The following is a 16019-nucleotide window of genomic DNA, read 5'->3' as shown; positions in this document are numbered from 1 at the left end:
GAGATTTGGAGGAGGATTAAGAGAGTTTACGTTCAGTTTCTGCTCTAAAATCACTTTGAAAAACTCTGAATTCACATAATCCAAAGCGATTTCAATTAGAAAACTCATCTTTTTTTGGCTGACCTTCAAAAAAAACTTGGTGTGCATATACCTAAAAGCTATTACAATTCATTAGGTCATGTTAAAAAAACAAAATGCATCCTTGAAATTATTTACGTTTCATTTAGCTCTTTTTAATAAAGACAACTTTTTGCTTATCCCCCTTCTATGAGTTTTCTGGTGTATATAGGGGAGGTTGTAGAAGAGCAGGATTTGAATCAAACTACATCTTATTTTAAAGGCCTGTGATTGTATGAACATTTCTGGAGCGAAACCCACTTTTTCATAAACATTTAAAGTCAGAATAAAAAGTTTGAAAGTTAGGCGGCTACTATAAAAACTTTATATAGTGCCTTGCGAAAGTATTCGGCCCCCTTGAATTTGTCAACCTTTACCCACATTTTAGGCTTCAAACATAAAGATAAAAAAATTGAATTAATGGTGAAGAATCACCAAGTGGGCCACAATTGTGAAGTTGAACGAAATTTGTTTATTTTAAACATTTAAAAAAAAAAACAAACAGAAAAGTGGGGCGTGCAATATTATTCGTCCCCTTTAAGTTAATACTTTGTAGCGCCACCTTTTGCTGCGATTACAGCTGCAAGCTGGGGTATGTCTCTATCAGTTTTGCACATCGAGAGACTGAAATTCTCGCCCATTCTTCCTTTAAAAACAGCTGGAGCTCAGTGAGGTTGGATGGAGAGTGTTTGTGAACAGCAGTTTTCAGCTCTTTCCACAGATTCTCGATTGGATTCAGGTCTGGACTGTGACATGGCCATTCTAACACATTCTAACACCTGGAAACGTTTATTTGTGAACCATTCCATTGTAGATTTTGCTTCATGTTTGGGATCATTGTCTTGTTGGAAGACAAATCTCCGTCCCAGTTTCAGGTCTTCTGCAGACTCCAACAGGTTTTCTTCAACAATGGTCCTGTATTTGGCTCCATCCATCTTCCCATCAATTTTCAACCATCTTCCCTGTCCCTGCTGAAGAAAAGCAGGCCCAAACCATGATTCTGCCGCCACCATATTTGACAGTGGTAATGGTGTGTTCAGGGTGATGAGCTGTGTTGCTTTTATGCCATTTGGCATTGTTCCCAAAAAGTTCGATTTTGGTTTCATCTGACCAGAGCACCTTTTTCCATGCTTGGTGTGTCTCGTGGCAAACTTTAAATAACACTTTTTATGGATATCTCTGAGAAATGGCTTTCTTCTTGCCACTCTTCCAAAAAGGCCAGATTTGTGAAGTGTACGACTGATTGTTGTCCTATGGACAGACTCTCCCACCTCAGCTGTAGAACTCTGCAGTTCATCCAGAGTGATCATGGGCCTCTTGGCTGCATCTCTGATCAGTCTTCTCCTTGTTTGAGATGAAAGTTTGGATGGACGGCCGGGTCTTGGTAGATTTGCAGTGGTATGATACTCCTTCCATTACAATAGGATTGCTTGCACAGTGTTTCTTGGGATGTTTAAAGTTTTGGAAATCTTTTTGTAACGAAATCCGGCTTTAAGCTTCTCCACAACAGTATCACGGACCTGCCTGTTGTGTTCCTTGGTCTTCATGATGCTATCTGTGCTTTAAGCAGAACACTGAGACTATCACAGAGCAGGTGCATTTATATGGAGACTTGATTACACATAGGTGGATTATATTTATCATCATCAGTCATTTAGGACAACATTGGATCATTCAGACATCCTCAATGAACATCTGGAGTGAGTTTGCGGCACTGAAAGTAAAGGGGACGAATAATATTGCACGCCCCACTTTTCAGTTTTTTGGGGTTTTTTTAAAAAAAGGTTTAAAATAAGCAAAAAAAATTGTTCAGTCGCATAATTGTGTCCCACTTGTTGTTGATTCTTCACCATTAATTTAAATATTTTTATCTTTATGTTTGAAGCCTGAAATGTGGGTAAAGGTTGACAAATTCAAGGGGGCTGAAAACTTTTGTAAGGCACTGTGCCTAAATTTCAATGCCCTCACTGGTATCATCCATCAACCAAAAGGTGTAGATGGAATTGGTGGATAAACTTTTGTGCATTCACACTTCGGAGGTGAAACTGGTTATTACATGACTGCCCCCTTTAAGTGACACCAAAAGTATTGGAAAAGCCAACTTTAAATACATTACTGATACTGCACTAGAAATTCAGCTCGTGGAACGACACCATGCAGCGAAATACCTAATGTACTAGTAGTTTGTTATACTTTTGGAGGGAGCAAAGCCATCCCAATCCGGGAATCTGGAACAAGGTGTATTTCTGATGTAGGTTTGCTTTCTCTTGTTCGTATAGTTACATATACAGTTAGGTCCAGAAATATTTGGACGGTGACACAAGTTTTGTTATTTTAGCTGTTTACAAAAACATGTTCAGAAATACAATTATATCTATAATATGGGCTGAAAGTGCACACTCCCAGCTGCAATATGAGAGTTTTCACATCCAAATCGGAGAAAGGGTTTAGGAATCATAGCTCTGTAATGCATAGCCTCCTCTTTTTCAAGGGACCAAAAGAAATTGGACAAGGGACTCTAAGGGCTGCAATTAACTCTGAAGGCGTCTCCCTCGTTAACTTGTAATCAATGAAGTAGTTAAAAGGTCTGGGGTTGATTACAGGTGTGTGGTTTTGCATTTGGAAGCTGTTGCTGTGACCAGACAACATGCGGTCTAAGGAACTCTCAATTGAGGTGAAGCAGAATATCCTGAGGCTGAAAAAAAAGAAAAAATCCATCAGAGAGATAGCAGACATGCTTGGAGTAGCAAAATCAACAGTCGGGTACATTCTGAGAAAAAAGGAATTGACTGGTGAGCTTGGGAACTCAAAAAGGCATGGGCGTCCACGGATGACAACAGTGGTGGATGATCGCCGCATACTTTCTTTGGTGAAGAAGAACCCGTTCACAACATCAACTGAAGTCCAGAACACTCTCAGTGAAGTAGGTGTATCTGTCTCTAAGTCAACAGTAAAGAGAAGACTCCATGAAAGTAAATACAAAGGGTTCACATCTAGATGCAAACCATTCATCAATTCCAAAATTAGACAGGCCAGAGTTAAATTTGCTGAAAAACACCTCATGAAGCCAGCTCAGTTCTGGAAAAGTATTCTATGGACAGATGAGACCAAGATCAACCTGTATCAGAATGATGGGAAGAAAAAAGTTTGGAGAAGAAAGGGAACGGCACATGATCCAAGGCACACCACATCCTCTGTAAAACATGGTGGAGGCAACGTGATGGCATGGGCATGGGCATGGCTTTCAATGGCACTGGGTCACTTGTGTTTATTGATAACATAACAGCAGACAAGAGTAGCCAGATGAATTCTGAAGTGTACCGGGATATACTTTCAGCCCAGATTCAGCCAAATGCCGCAAAGTTGATCGGACGGCGCTTCATAGTACAGATGGACAATGACCCCAAGCATACAGCCAAAGCTACCCAGGAGTTCATGAGTGCAAAAAAGTGGAACATTCTGCAATGGCCAAGTCAATCACCAGATCTTAACCCAATTGAGCATGCATTTCACTTGCTTAAATCCAGACTTAAGACGGAAAGACCCACAAACAAGCAAGACCTAAAGGCTGCGGCTGTAAAGGCCTGGCAAAGCATTAAGAAGGAGGAAACCCAGCGTTTGGTGATGTCCATGGGTTCCAGACTTAAGGCAGTGATTGCCTCCAAAGGATTCGCAACAAAATATTGAAAATAAAAATATTTTTTTTGGGTTTGGTTTATTTGTCCAATTACTTTTGACCTCCTAAAATGTGGAGTGTTTGTAAAGAAATGTGTACAATTCCTACAATTTCTATCAGATATTTTTGTTCAAACCTTCAAATTAAACGTTACAATCTGCACTTGAATTCTGTTGTAGAGATTTCATTTCAAATCCAATGTGGTGGCATGCAGAGCCCAACTCGCGAAAATTGTGTCACTGTCCAAATATTTCTGGACCTAACTGTATCATAATTCAGGAGATAGGTGGAATAAAAACGTTTCCTAAATTATAACTACCGTATTTCTGTTTGTTAAAGGTACAAGTCACGTTATCACCGCGGTTGCAGTGACTTCATTGGTTTTAGTCCTATTCCTCATCATCACAGCCCTGATGTTTCTGTACAGGACAAAACAGTTTTCCCTGCCTGGTGATAACAAACCGTCGTCAAAAGGTAACTGTGCAATAAAGATTCTGAAAAGTTCTATATTATTATACTGTACTATTAGTAAAAAAGAATAAAACATGATTTAGACAGGAGAAGCTCACCACCTAATGTGGTCTAGACTCTTCCAAGACAGATGAGCGGCCATTCTAGATTTTAACATGCTCTATACTAGTAACCACCATAGGCAGCGGATTATTCACCTCTGCTAAAAGGGTGGTCCAAGTCTTCTGACTGTGTGTGAATATATATATATGTTCCAAGAGGTAAAGCAGAAAGCAGGTTTCAAAATCCGCGCCACACCACAGAGAATCCAAATGCTTGTTAGTAAATCCTTTCTTTATTTATTTTTCTCACAGGTCTGGCTATAGTCTTTCTTTGTACTTTGTCCTGATGATGAGGACGGATATGTCCTCGAAACGCGTAGACCTGTGAGAAAAATAAATAAAAAAAATAAATAAAGAAAGGATTTACTAACAAGCATTTGGATTCTCTGTGGTGTAGCGCGGATTTTGAAACCTGCTTTCTGCTTTACCTCTTGGAATATATCTACACTGCGGGACCGCTGCCTTCCACATTTATTACGTGCCTTCATAGGGGTTGTGACTTGCACAACCCTTTCAGGTGAGTGTACTAACCCACACTTGCCCCCACGTGTCATACCAGGTAAGACCCTATTTTGCGCCTTTCTTTCCACAGTTATTTCCATTGAATATATATATGGGTAGTCCCTCTGTCATAGCAGATTGTTGATGTTTCTTTGAAGCCCTATTTCACAATGTTGTGGCGAGTTCATCGAAAGGATATTTTCTCTTGAAGGACGACGGAAGAGGACCCCGCTTTTCTGGTTTCTTCTACTCTGTTTTGATTAGGGAACTGATTTTCTCATTGATCAGGAAGGCCCGACGCTTCTTCTGCTAAAGGCCCCCGAACGGTCTTACGGATTTTTTCCTCTACTATGCCCATTGTGGACATAACTGCTCTGCCCAGTCTATCCGTATCTTCTAGAGGGAAGCAGTTACGCCCACCATATCGTGTCAGAGGATGATGAATGGGAGGAGTCTGAGGACCTGTCTGATTCACTTGATAGTGGTGACTAGAGCCATGCCTCCTCCTTCCTTTCCCTGGACTAGGGAATTAAGGGAGCTCTTCACCTCAGACCTAATAATAGCCCTTAGATCGTAGGCGAAGCCAGGGGTTTCCTCACAGACCGTCACCTTAATGCAAGACCGGCATAGACTCTTGGGCCAGGCGCTGGTAACCCTTCCCTACAGGGGGTGCACTCTCTGTATATTAGTCTTCATGAGACTTTTCTTGGGCCTCTCCTAACAAAACACAATAGGAGAAAATGGGAATCCTTTATAAAGTGAACTTTCATGTAAATCACTTACCAAAGGATATTGCTGACAGTACTGGATAAGGAGGAGAAATCAGGTCAGGTGACGAATTTCCTCTGGAGGCAGTGGAATCAGTCTTCTTTCCCAGATCCATTTTACTGGAGCCGTGACTCTGCTGGCTGGTCCCGCTGCCACTCTGCATGGACTGCCCATCAGAGTGAATGCCATCCTTTCCACATCGTCCCTGCTGCTGCCGAGTCTTCTTCTGCTGATCTGGTCCAGTCTGCTGTTGGCGCCTCCAGGACTCCTCGGTCCAGCAGTAGCAGGGACCCTTCCGCTGCCTGTCCCAACAAGCGAGGTCTGGGAACTTCTTCTTGCCAGTGAGTACCGCTTCAGAGGTTCCCCCTCCAAGGACAGGAAACCAACTGATGCATGGGAAAGGTACCACCCTTTTATTCAGTAGGTTTCTTGTCCTTGAAAGGCAGATCCCCTCTCTCCGTGGTGCTATCATAGGTGGTAGGAAAAAAAACAATTTAGTTCCATGAAATGTTTAGTGACTGTTGCTGGGTTGGCCAGGTCTCACATGTTGATGAGTGGACCATAGGATAGATCGATAGGAGACTAATGGAGGTCCGAGAACTCATCTAATCCAGATGTGGTCGACTGTACACAGCAATAGGGACATGGTGAGGGCTTGGTTGAAAAGGCAAGGGTTCAGGATAGTGTTAGGACTAAAGTTAGGCTTTGGGATATGCTCAGGACTATGGATAGGGATAAGGTTAAGGGTTTATGCAGATGTGCGTGGATCTAAGTCAAACCACAGACCACAATACAGACCGGAGCACATACAGAGGAAAACAATGCAGTTCCATGAAACGGATAGTAGCTGGTGCGAGAAAATCCCTTCTACTTCATATACTACTTATATCTGACCACTGTCAAAAACATATCAGCTATGCTGCTCAGATGTCAGATCCCTACATATCAAAATTAAATGTTTTTGCCTCTGCTGGAGGCAGCAACCCCTTCCTTGTCATGGCAGCTCCTATCTCACAGCATAGTGATAGATTCACAAGTTTACTCACTTATACATTTGTAGCTAAGAGTTGTTGCTAAAAACTAAAACCGTATGTTCACATGCGGTCAAACCGTGGTGTTGTCTTGATTTTTGAAAATCGAGAGATAATGATTCATTTCTACCAAGATTTTGGGTGAAAAAACCCCCCACTGCACAATCATGACGTGTGAGCATACGCTTAAACTTTTCCTTGATAAAATGCTTTCTCTGCTCTTGTATGTTTAGAAACATATTTTCCTATATCCCAATAGCTGAATTTGAAGAGCCAAACGATGAAACCGAGAATATTTATACGGATCTGAACACGAACACCGCCAGATGGCAAAGTAAGTGCGATGGTGGCAAACAGATTCAAGTTATGTTATTTCTCTAATTTCTACGTCTTTTTGTGAGTATAAAGCCTGCTTTACACGGTATGATCTATCGTGCAATTTCACGATCGATCGTACCCGCCCCTGTCATTTGTGCGTCACGGGCAATTAGTTGCCCGTGGCGCACAAAGTCGTTAACCCCCGTCACACGCACTTACCTGCTGTGCGACGTCGTTGTGGGCGGCAAACATCCTCTTCCTGAAGGGGGAGGGACATTCGGCGTCACAGTGACGTCACACAGTGGCCGGCCAATAGAAGCGGAGGGGTGGAGATGAGCGGGACGTAAACATAGTGGTTACAATAAGTTAAAAAAAAACAAAAAAAAACCGGAACAGATTGTTATAAATGTTCATCTTTTTTGGTGTTATTTTAAGCGCTTTTTCAGGCTGGATTAAGGTAGAATTTGCCTGAAAAAGACACTGTGTGCTTCCAATTTCAGAAAAGCGGTTTGTTTAAAAAAAATCTGTGCTTTACTCATTCTTTACGAGTCCAACATTGAGCCACCGTAGCTGCTCCCGATGTCTTTTATTGTCTGTAGCACTGATATCGTACCGACAACGCTGCAGCCAATCAGTGACCTCAGAGAGTCTATCTGAGGTGATGGCACAAGATACCAAGTGGAACTGAACTGAGCACTATCGAATTGACGACATCTGTGCTGCAGACAGTCACAGACCACAGGAGCAGTGGTGGAGACTCAGCGCTGGACCCAGGGAGAATAACTAAAGTACAGTTTGTTTGTTTTGTAAAGCAAACCGGACCAAGTCAAAAGGCACTGAAAATTAAAAATGTTAATAAATAATCACCATTTTAAAATTCCTAGTTCTCCATACTTCTCTTGTACACTGCGATAGATAAAGGTCGACCGAACACAACATAATGAGATTAAAAGGTAACTGAAATCATACTAATCACAGTTAATAAATCAGAAGGAGTTGCGGCATTCACAAGACTTCTCATCACTATGTCCTAGAATCATGCTGTTTGCAGAAAGATGACAGAATAATCATTGTGTATATTTCACAGGCTTTTCGCAGAACCCCCAAGAGGCCATGAAGGACCATGTGACAGAAAATCACTACATCGTGTGTTAACGTCTTTTCGGTAAAATGTTCAACATCTTTGTCAAATGTCACATAAGTCGAGGGTGGAGAAGGTTTGTAGACAACTCACACAGTGATACACACTGAACGACCACTGGTCACAACTGGCCATCAGAACTGCAGAGATTCTTCCTGGCATAGATAGGTGGTGTTGATATTGTTCTGTAGTTATACTGACCCATATGGACGGGACAGCTTTTCAGAAATTAGATGGAGGTACGGACATGCTCCAAGCAGAAATTATACGTCCACTCAGATATACTCTTTGGAGACTAAAGCCTATACACATTGGCGCTCGTTTGTTAGAGCGGTGCTATGTTATCTTCGAGAGCCGCGCAGTGGTTAATGTCCAGGAAAAGTACGAAATAAGATGTGTCGGATAATTAATTCCCCTGACAGTCAATTGTCAGGAGCCCCCATACACATTAGGCCCCTTTCACACATCAGTTTTTTTCCGTCAGTCACAATCCGTCGAATTTTGAACAAAACGGATCCGGCGATTGATGCTGCTAGATCAGTTTTTTTCTCATTGACTTGTATTAGCGACGGTTTGCCTCACGTTTCATCCGTCATTCGATGGATCCGTCGAAAATTGTTTGTCCATCGGACTGACACAACGGACAAAGAAAAGTTTTTTGTCTACGTAGAAAAATCGGACAGCGACAAATCCGTCGCCGTCCGTCGTTTGGTAGAATGGAAGCCTATGGGCGCAGGATCCGTTGTGATCCGTCAAATGATGGAATCCGGCGACGGATTCCATTTTTTTTTAACTGAGCATGCTCCAATTTATTTTATTTAGTATCAAATAGCCAGCCTTTGTAAAAACGGATCTGTCACATCAGTTTTTCCACAATCTGCGACGGATCCGTTGAGACAACGAATTGAGACTGACGGCAAAAAACTGATGTGTCAAAGGGGCCTTAGACGTTTGTCAAACCCACTGCTATCAGAAGAGAAGCTCACTGTCATGTTCCTGGAATCAAAACATGATTATACAACCCTTGTGGCTCTCAATCTCAGGTCTAGTTGTTGGATGAGATTGAGGTCCGGGGTCTGTGCAGCTGGTTGTGTTCTTCTACACCAAACTCTACCAACCATGTCTTTAAGAACTTTGGGGAGCAGAAAAAGGCATTTACCAAACTGTTCCCATAAGCTGGAAGACACAATTGTCCATAAGGTCTTATGCTGAAGCATTAAGATCTTTATTCCTTGGAACTGAGAGGCAGACCCCTGATAACGGTTCAGCGCATTATACTTCCTCCACCAAACTGTACAGGGGGCACAATATGGTTATCGTTCTCCTGGGATTCACCAAACCCATACCCCTCCATTAGTAAACTTTGATCTGTCACTGCACAGAACACGTTTTCTCCAGAATCCAGTGGTGGCGGCTTTACACCGCTCTATCCAATGTACGACATTGTGCTTGGTGATGTACGGCTGCAACCAGCTGTTCGGCTATGAAGTGGACTCTTCAGTTATGGGGTCAGCAGAGTGGTAGTGACTTTTCTGTCCTCAGCACTTGGCCCCTCGCTCTGAAACTTTACAAGATCTCAGTCGCTGCGGTACTTTCCACTTCTCAATAATATCACTCACAGGTGATGGGGGAAGATTCAAGAGGAAGAAATGTCCTAAACTGACATGTAACTGTATAAAGCTGTGGACAAAGAAGCGCAAATAGGGTATTACCCCAATAATATGGGGTGAGGGAAGGGGAGTGAATACTCACCAGATGGAGCTGTGCAAGTCACAACCCCTTTGACAGCATGTAAATCGTTAATCCAGGCAGCAGCCACCCGACGGCAGATAACAGAGAACAGTAGAGATAGGTGATAATGCCGCGCCACAGATCACTTCAGGAACAGTAAGATTAACGTATCTTTATTGGCATAGGTCTACGCGTTTCAGGAGCCACGCTCCCTTCCTCAGGACCGTAAGGAACCAAGAGACATCAAATCTAAAATGGTGTCCACTGACATACATTAAATAACTCCATTGACGTCACAGGGACCATCCCCCATGAAAGAAGAAAAAAAAGAAAAAAAAAAAAAAACGAGCGGGAAGAACACGTTGCATTAGAGAACATGACATCATATACATATTTGCATATGCTAATCAAAACACACTATGAGCAGAAAAACATTTAAAGAAATTAATTAGAAACATGTAACATATCTATAAGACAACCAATGTGAAAAAGAACAATAATCAAAGCTAAACCTTTGTTGACCCAGAATATATGAACAAACTGAATAAAAACCAATAAAGGAATGATGTGTAAATAAGATGTGTGTTAAATAAGTGTAATGAATGTCTGTATTACTCATAAAGCTAGGGATTAAAACTCCCACGATATAAGCCAAAAATTGAAAAGAACATGAATGAACCATCACGATCCATTGTGGCCATCGCGGCATAAGTGAACACATTACAAACTATAAGGTGCTCACACTTTTTACTGGTTGATAGCACCTTATAGTTTGTAATGTGTTCACTTATGCCGCGATGGCCACAATGGATCGTGATGGTTCATTCATGTTCTTTTCAATTTTTGGCTTATATCGTGGGAGTTTTAATCCCTAGCTTTATGAGTAATACAGACATTCATTACACTTATTTAACCCCATAGCGACGGCCTAACGTCTCAAGACGTCGGAAAAACAGGGTACTTATTCTGTTCCGACGTCTTGAGACGTCAGGCCGGAAAAACCCTGTAGCGCCCCCCAGTGACGAAAAATCTCGGGGGTTTCAGCTACCGGGGGTAGCTGAGACCCCCCAGATTATGAATCGGGGTGTTTTGTATGCACCCCGTTAATGCGATCGCCGGTATACACCGTATACCGGCGACAACATAAAAAAAAAAAAATGGCTGGTAAAATTTATTTATTTCTCATCTGACGTGATCAAACATGTCAGATGAGAAATAAATGTGAGCCCTTAGTGCCCCCAAAGCCCCCGGTACCGGAGAAATCCATCCAACCCCCCCCCCCCTCCGGAAAATCCAAGATGGCGCCGACGCGCGCTGAAAACTCCCGCCGCCGCCTCTGCATTCATTTCCCTCCGATCTGAAATGATCAAACATTTCAGATCGGAGGGAAATGTCCCCCTCCTGACCTCTCCTCCGGTACACCGGAGCTCTTTGGTCCCTGGAGCCCCCTCCGGTTCCTCAGAGCCCCCCTCCGGAGCGTGCAAGATGGCGCCGACGCGCGCTGAAAACTGCCGCCGCCGGCTCTGCATTCATTTCCCTCCGATCTGAAATGATCAAACATTTCAGATCGGAGGGAAATGACCTCCCCCTGACCCCTCCTCCGGTCCACCGGAGCCCTCTGGTCACCGGAGCCCCCTCCGGGTCTCCAGAGCCACCCCCCCTCCCCCGCATTCATTCTGCTCTTTCTGCCGCATGTGACACGTCACATGCGGCAGAAAGGTGTCCCCAGGTCCCCCCAGGTCCCACTAGGTCACCCCCCATCACCCTCCCCCAGCCCCCCAGCCCCCGAGCCCCCGGTCATACGTTACCTGTCTGGTGATCCGTCCCGCGATCACGCCGCCTCCTTCTTGAATGCTGACGGCGCATGCGCAGACAGCGGCTGTCAGCTGGATTCCTCCCCCGGTCCACAGTGGAGCAGCCTGTGCATCAGCGACGTCAGTCTTGCAGGGACGCTGACGTCGCTGATGCACAGGCTGCTCCACTGTGGACCGGGGGAGAGTGAGTGCAGTAATCAGCAGTCTCTCCATGTGAGGAGTGTGGTCCTCACATGGAGAGACTGCTGTTCCAGAAAATGTGGGGTACGTTCTGTGAGCGTGCCCCTCATATTCTGGAATGAGGTTACTGCAGGTCACTCTGCCCTAAGTTGGACCGGGGCAGTGTGAGTGCAGTATTCTCAGATTACTGCACCCACACTGCTCATGGAGAGCTTGCTCTTCCAGAAAATGGGGGATACGTTCCCTGAACGTGCCCCCCATATTCTAGAAGATCCAGAGTCGGCGTGGGACCTCACGGATTACAGCGGATTACAGCGACCGTAATTTCTTTATTTTCAATAAATTGGGGAAAGAGGAATGTTTCGGGGAGTTTTTTTTTCAAATAAATTTTTTTTTTGTCTTTTTTTTTTTGTCTATTACTTGACTGGGTTAGTGATGTCGGGTATCTGTTTAGATGCCGTGACATCACTAACCCCAGGGCTTGATGCCAGGTGACATTACAGCTGGTATCAACCCCATATATTACCCCGTCTGCCACCGCACCAGGGCGCGGGATGAGCTGGGGCGAAGCGCCAGGATTGGCGCATCTAATGGATGCGCCACTTCTGGGGCGGCTGCGGCCTGCTATTTTTAGGCTGGGAAGAGTCCAATAACCATGGCTCTTCCCACCCTGAGAATACCAGACCCCAGCTGTCCGCTTCACCTTGGCTGGTGATCTAATTTGGGGGGGACCCCACGTTTTTTTTTTTTAAAAAAAAACGCCTGGGGAGCCCTCCAAATTGATCACCAGACAAGGTGAAGCTGTCAGCTGTGGTTTGCAGGCTACAGCTGTCTGCTTTACCCTAGCTGGCTATCAAAAATGGGGGGGACCCCACGTCGTTTATTTTAATTATTATTTTTTTGGGGGGCTAAATACAAGGCTAGGCACCCTTTAGTGCCACATGAAAGGCACTAAAGGGCGCCAGCTTAGAATATGCAGGGGGTGGGACGTTATATATGTTTGACATGTATCCATTCATCCATTGTAGCATTTTAGGCTGTGCGCCCACAATCGGGATTTGCAGCGTTTTGGGCGCAGAGTGTTTTCCCTGCGTCCATAACGCTGCATTGTGCAGTAGAAGCACAGTGGAAGGATTTTTAGAAATCCCATGCCCAATGTGCTTGCCCAATGTGCTTCTTTTCTCCGCAGCATAAACCGACCTGTGGCGCAGCTTCCCGAGCCTCAGCATGTCAATTTATGCTGCGGAGATGAGTGTTCTCTGCAGGTAGCATAGAGCTCCACAGCGGCCTGAACCCAAATCGTGGGCATGGGCAGCTGCGTTCTCCCGTGGACAACACTCACATCTCTGCAGGAGGCTGACACTGTGTACTAGACGCCGTGTCGCTGGCTCATGGCCACATAGCCTAAAAGTGAGACATTGGTTGCTACAGCAACATTTTTGTGAAGTACCTGTGGATTCAAAATGCTTATTATACTCCTGAATAAAATCCAGTTTCCAAAATGGGGTCACTTGTGGGGGTTTCTAATGTATAGGTAACCAAGGGGCCCTGCAAATGTGACATGGTGCCCGCAATTTATTTCAACTTTTCCAGAATTCAAATGGTGCTGCTTCCATTCCAAGCCCTCCCATTTATCCAAACAGAGGTTTTTGGCCACATGTGGGGTATCCCTGTGCTCATAAGACATTGGATAACAACCTGTTGGGTCCACGGTTTGTTGTTGTCTCTTGAAAAAGTGAGAAATTTGATGCTGAAGCAACATTTTTGTGAAAAAAATGAAAATTTTCAATATGGCAACCTAAGCTTATCAAATTCTGTGAAGTATTCGTGGATTCATACTGCTCACTATACACCTAGATAAAAGCCTTGAGGTGTCTTGTTTCCAGAATGGAGTCACTTGTGGGGGACCTCCACTGTTTAGGCACCTCAGGGGCTCTCCAAATGCAACCTGGCGTCCGCTATTGATTCCAGCCAATTTTGCAGTCAAATGGCACTCCTTCCCTTCCGAGCCCTGCCATGCGCCCAAACAGTTGATTTCCACCACATATAAGGTATCGCCAAACTCAGGAGAAATTGCACAATAAATTTTATGCTGAATTTTTTCCTTTTACTCTTGTAAAAAAAAAAGCTACCTGGTTGAAATAACAATTTTGTGGTAAAATTTTTTTTTTTTTTTTCATGGCTCAACGTTATAAAATTCTGTGAAGCACCTGGGGGTTCAGGGTACTCACCAAACATCTAGATAAATTCCTTGAGGGGCCTAGTTTCCAAAATGGGGTCACTTGTGTGGGGTTTCTGCTGTTTAGGTACCTTAGGGGTCCTCCAAATGTGACATGGTGCCCGCAATCTTTTTCAGCCAAATTTCCTTTCCAAAATTCAAATATTGCTCCTTTCGTTCCAAGCCCTCCCATTTGTCCAAACAAAGGTTTCAGACCACATGTGAGGTATCACCGCGCTCATAAAAAAGTGGTTAACAAACCTTGAGGTCAAATTTTTGGAATTACCTCTTGAAAAAGTGAGAAAATTGATGCTAAAGCAACATTTTTGAGAAAATTATTAAAATTTTCAATATGACAACGTAACGTTAACAAAATCTGTGAAGTACCTGTGGATCTAAAATGCTCACTATACCCCTAGATAGAAGCCTTGAGGGGTCTAGTTTCCAAAATGGTGTCACTTGTGAGGGGTTTCTTCTGTTTAGGTACCTTAGCGGACCTGTAAATGCAACATGGTGCTCGCAATCTATTTCAGCCAAATTTGCTTTCCAAAATTCAAATATTGCTCCTTCTGTTCCGAGCCCTCCCATTTGTCCAAACAGAGGTTTCTGACCACATGTGGGGTATCGGCGCACTCATAAGAAAGTGGGGAACAAGTTTTGGGGTCCATTTTGTTGTGTTAGTTCTTCTAAAAGTGAATAAATTTGGGTTAGAGCAACATTTTTAGGTAAAATTTAATTTTTGCTTTTTTTCATTCCACATTGCTTTTGTTCATGTGAAGCACCTGAAGGGTTAATAAACTTCTTGAATGTGGTTTTGAGTACTTTGGGGGGTGCAGTTTTTATAATGGTGTCACTTTTGGGTATTTTCTGTCATCTAGGCCTATTGAAGTCACTTCAAATGTGATGTGGTCCCTAAAAAAATGGTTTTGTAAATTTTGATGTAAAAATGAGAAATCGCTGATAAACTTTGAACCCCTCTAACTTCCTAACAAAAAAAAATTTTGTTTCCAAAATTGTGCTGATGTAAAGTAGACATGTGGGAAATGTTATTTATTAACTATTTTGTGTCACAGAAATCTCTGGTTTAACGGTATAAAAATTCAAAAGTTGAAAATTGCTAAATTTTCAAAATTTTTGCCAATATTCAATTTTTTTCTTCAATAAACGCAAAAAATATTGTCCTAAATTTGGTACTAACATGAAGTCCAATATGTGACGAAAAAACAATCTCAGAATCACCGGGATCCGTTGAAGCGTTCCAGAGTTATAACCTCATGAAGTGACACTGGTCAGAATTGCAAAATTTGGTCTGGTCATTAAGGTGAAAATTAGCTCCGTCACTAAGGGGTTAACACACATCTTATTTACACATCATTCCTTTATTGGTTTTTATTCAGTTTGTTCATATATTCTGGGTCAACAAAGGTTTAGCTTTGATTATTGTTCTTTTTCACATTGGTTGTCTTATAGATATGTTACATGTTTCTAATTAATTTCTTTAAATGTTTTTCTGCTCATAGTGTGTTTTGATTAGCATATGCAAATATGTATATGATGTCATGTTCTCTAATGCAACGTGTTCTTCCCGCTCGTTTTTTTTTTTTTTTCTTTTTTTTCTTCTTTCATGGGGGATGGTCCCTGTGACGTCAATGGAGTTATTTAATGTATGTCAGTGGACACCATTTTAGATTTGATGTCTCTTGGTTCCTTACGGTCCTGAGGAAGGGAGCGTGGCTCCTGAAACGCGTAGACCTATGCCAATAAAGATACGTTAATCTTACTGTTCCTGAAGTGATCTGTGGCGCGGCATTATCACCTATCTCTACTGTTCTCTGTTATCTAAACTGACATGTAAAGATAGGGTCACATGTGGAAAAACTTTTATGCTGTGGACTGAAATTTACTCTATGGCAAAAAAAGTAATGTGGATTTTTCTAGAGATGTGCAGCAGA

The 16019-nt window shown here is 43.1% G+C and overlaps 1 protein-coding gene across 3 annotated transcripts in view; it reads left to right on the top strand.

The window, feature by feature from the left end:
* The window catches only part of LOC142257931 (Fc receptor-like protein 3), a 49155-nt gene that overhangs the window by 29998 nt on the left and 3138 nt on the right, over positions 1-16019 (top strand). For all 3 annotated transcript variants that reach the window (XM_075330224.1, XM_075330223.1, XM_075330222.1), the window contains 3 exons: positions 4133-4267; positions 6925-6999; positions 8071-8148. In XM_075330224.1, the coding sequence (XP_075186339.1) occupies positions 4133-4267; positions 6925-6999; positions 8071-8138 (278 nt within the window). In that variant the 3' untranslated portion in view covers positions 8139-8148. The remainder of the gene's footprint in view (positions 1-4132; positions 4268-6924; positions 7000-8070; positions 8149-16019) is intronic.

This window comes from Anomaloglossus baeobatrachus, chromosome 12 (genome assembly GCF_048569485.1).
Source record: "Anomaloglossus baeobatrachus isolate aAnoBae1 chromosome 12, aAnoBae1.hap1, whole genome shotgun sequence".
In the NCBI taxonomy this organism is placed as follows: Eukaryota; Metazoa; Chordata; class Amphibia; order Anura; family Aromobatidae; genus Anomaloglossus; species Anomaloglossus baeobatrachus.
Note: the sequence above shows the minus strand (reverse complement) of the source record. Positions and strands in the feature narration are given on the sequence as shown.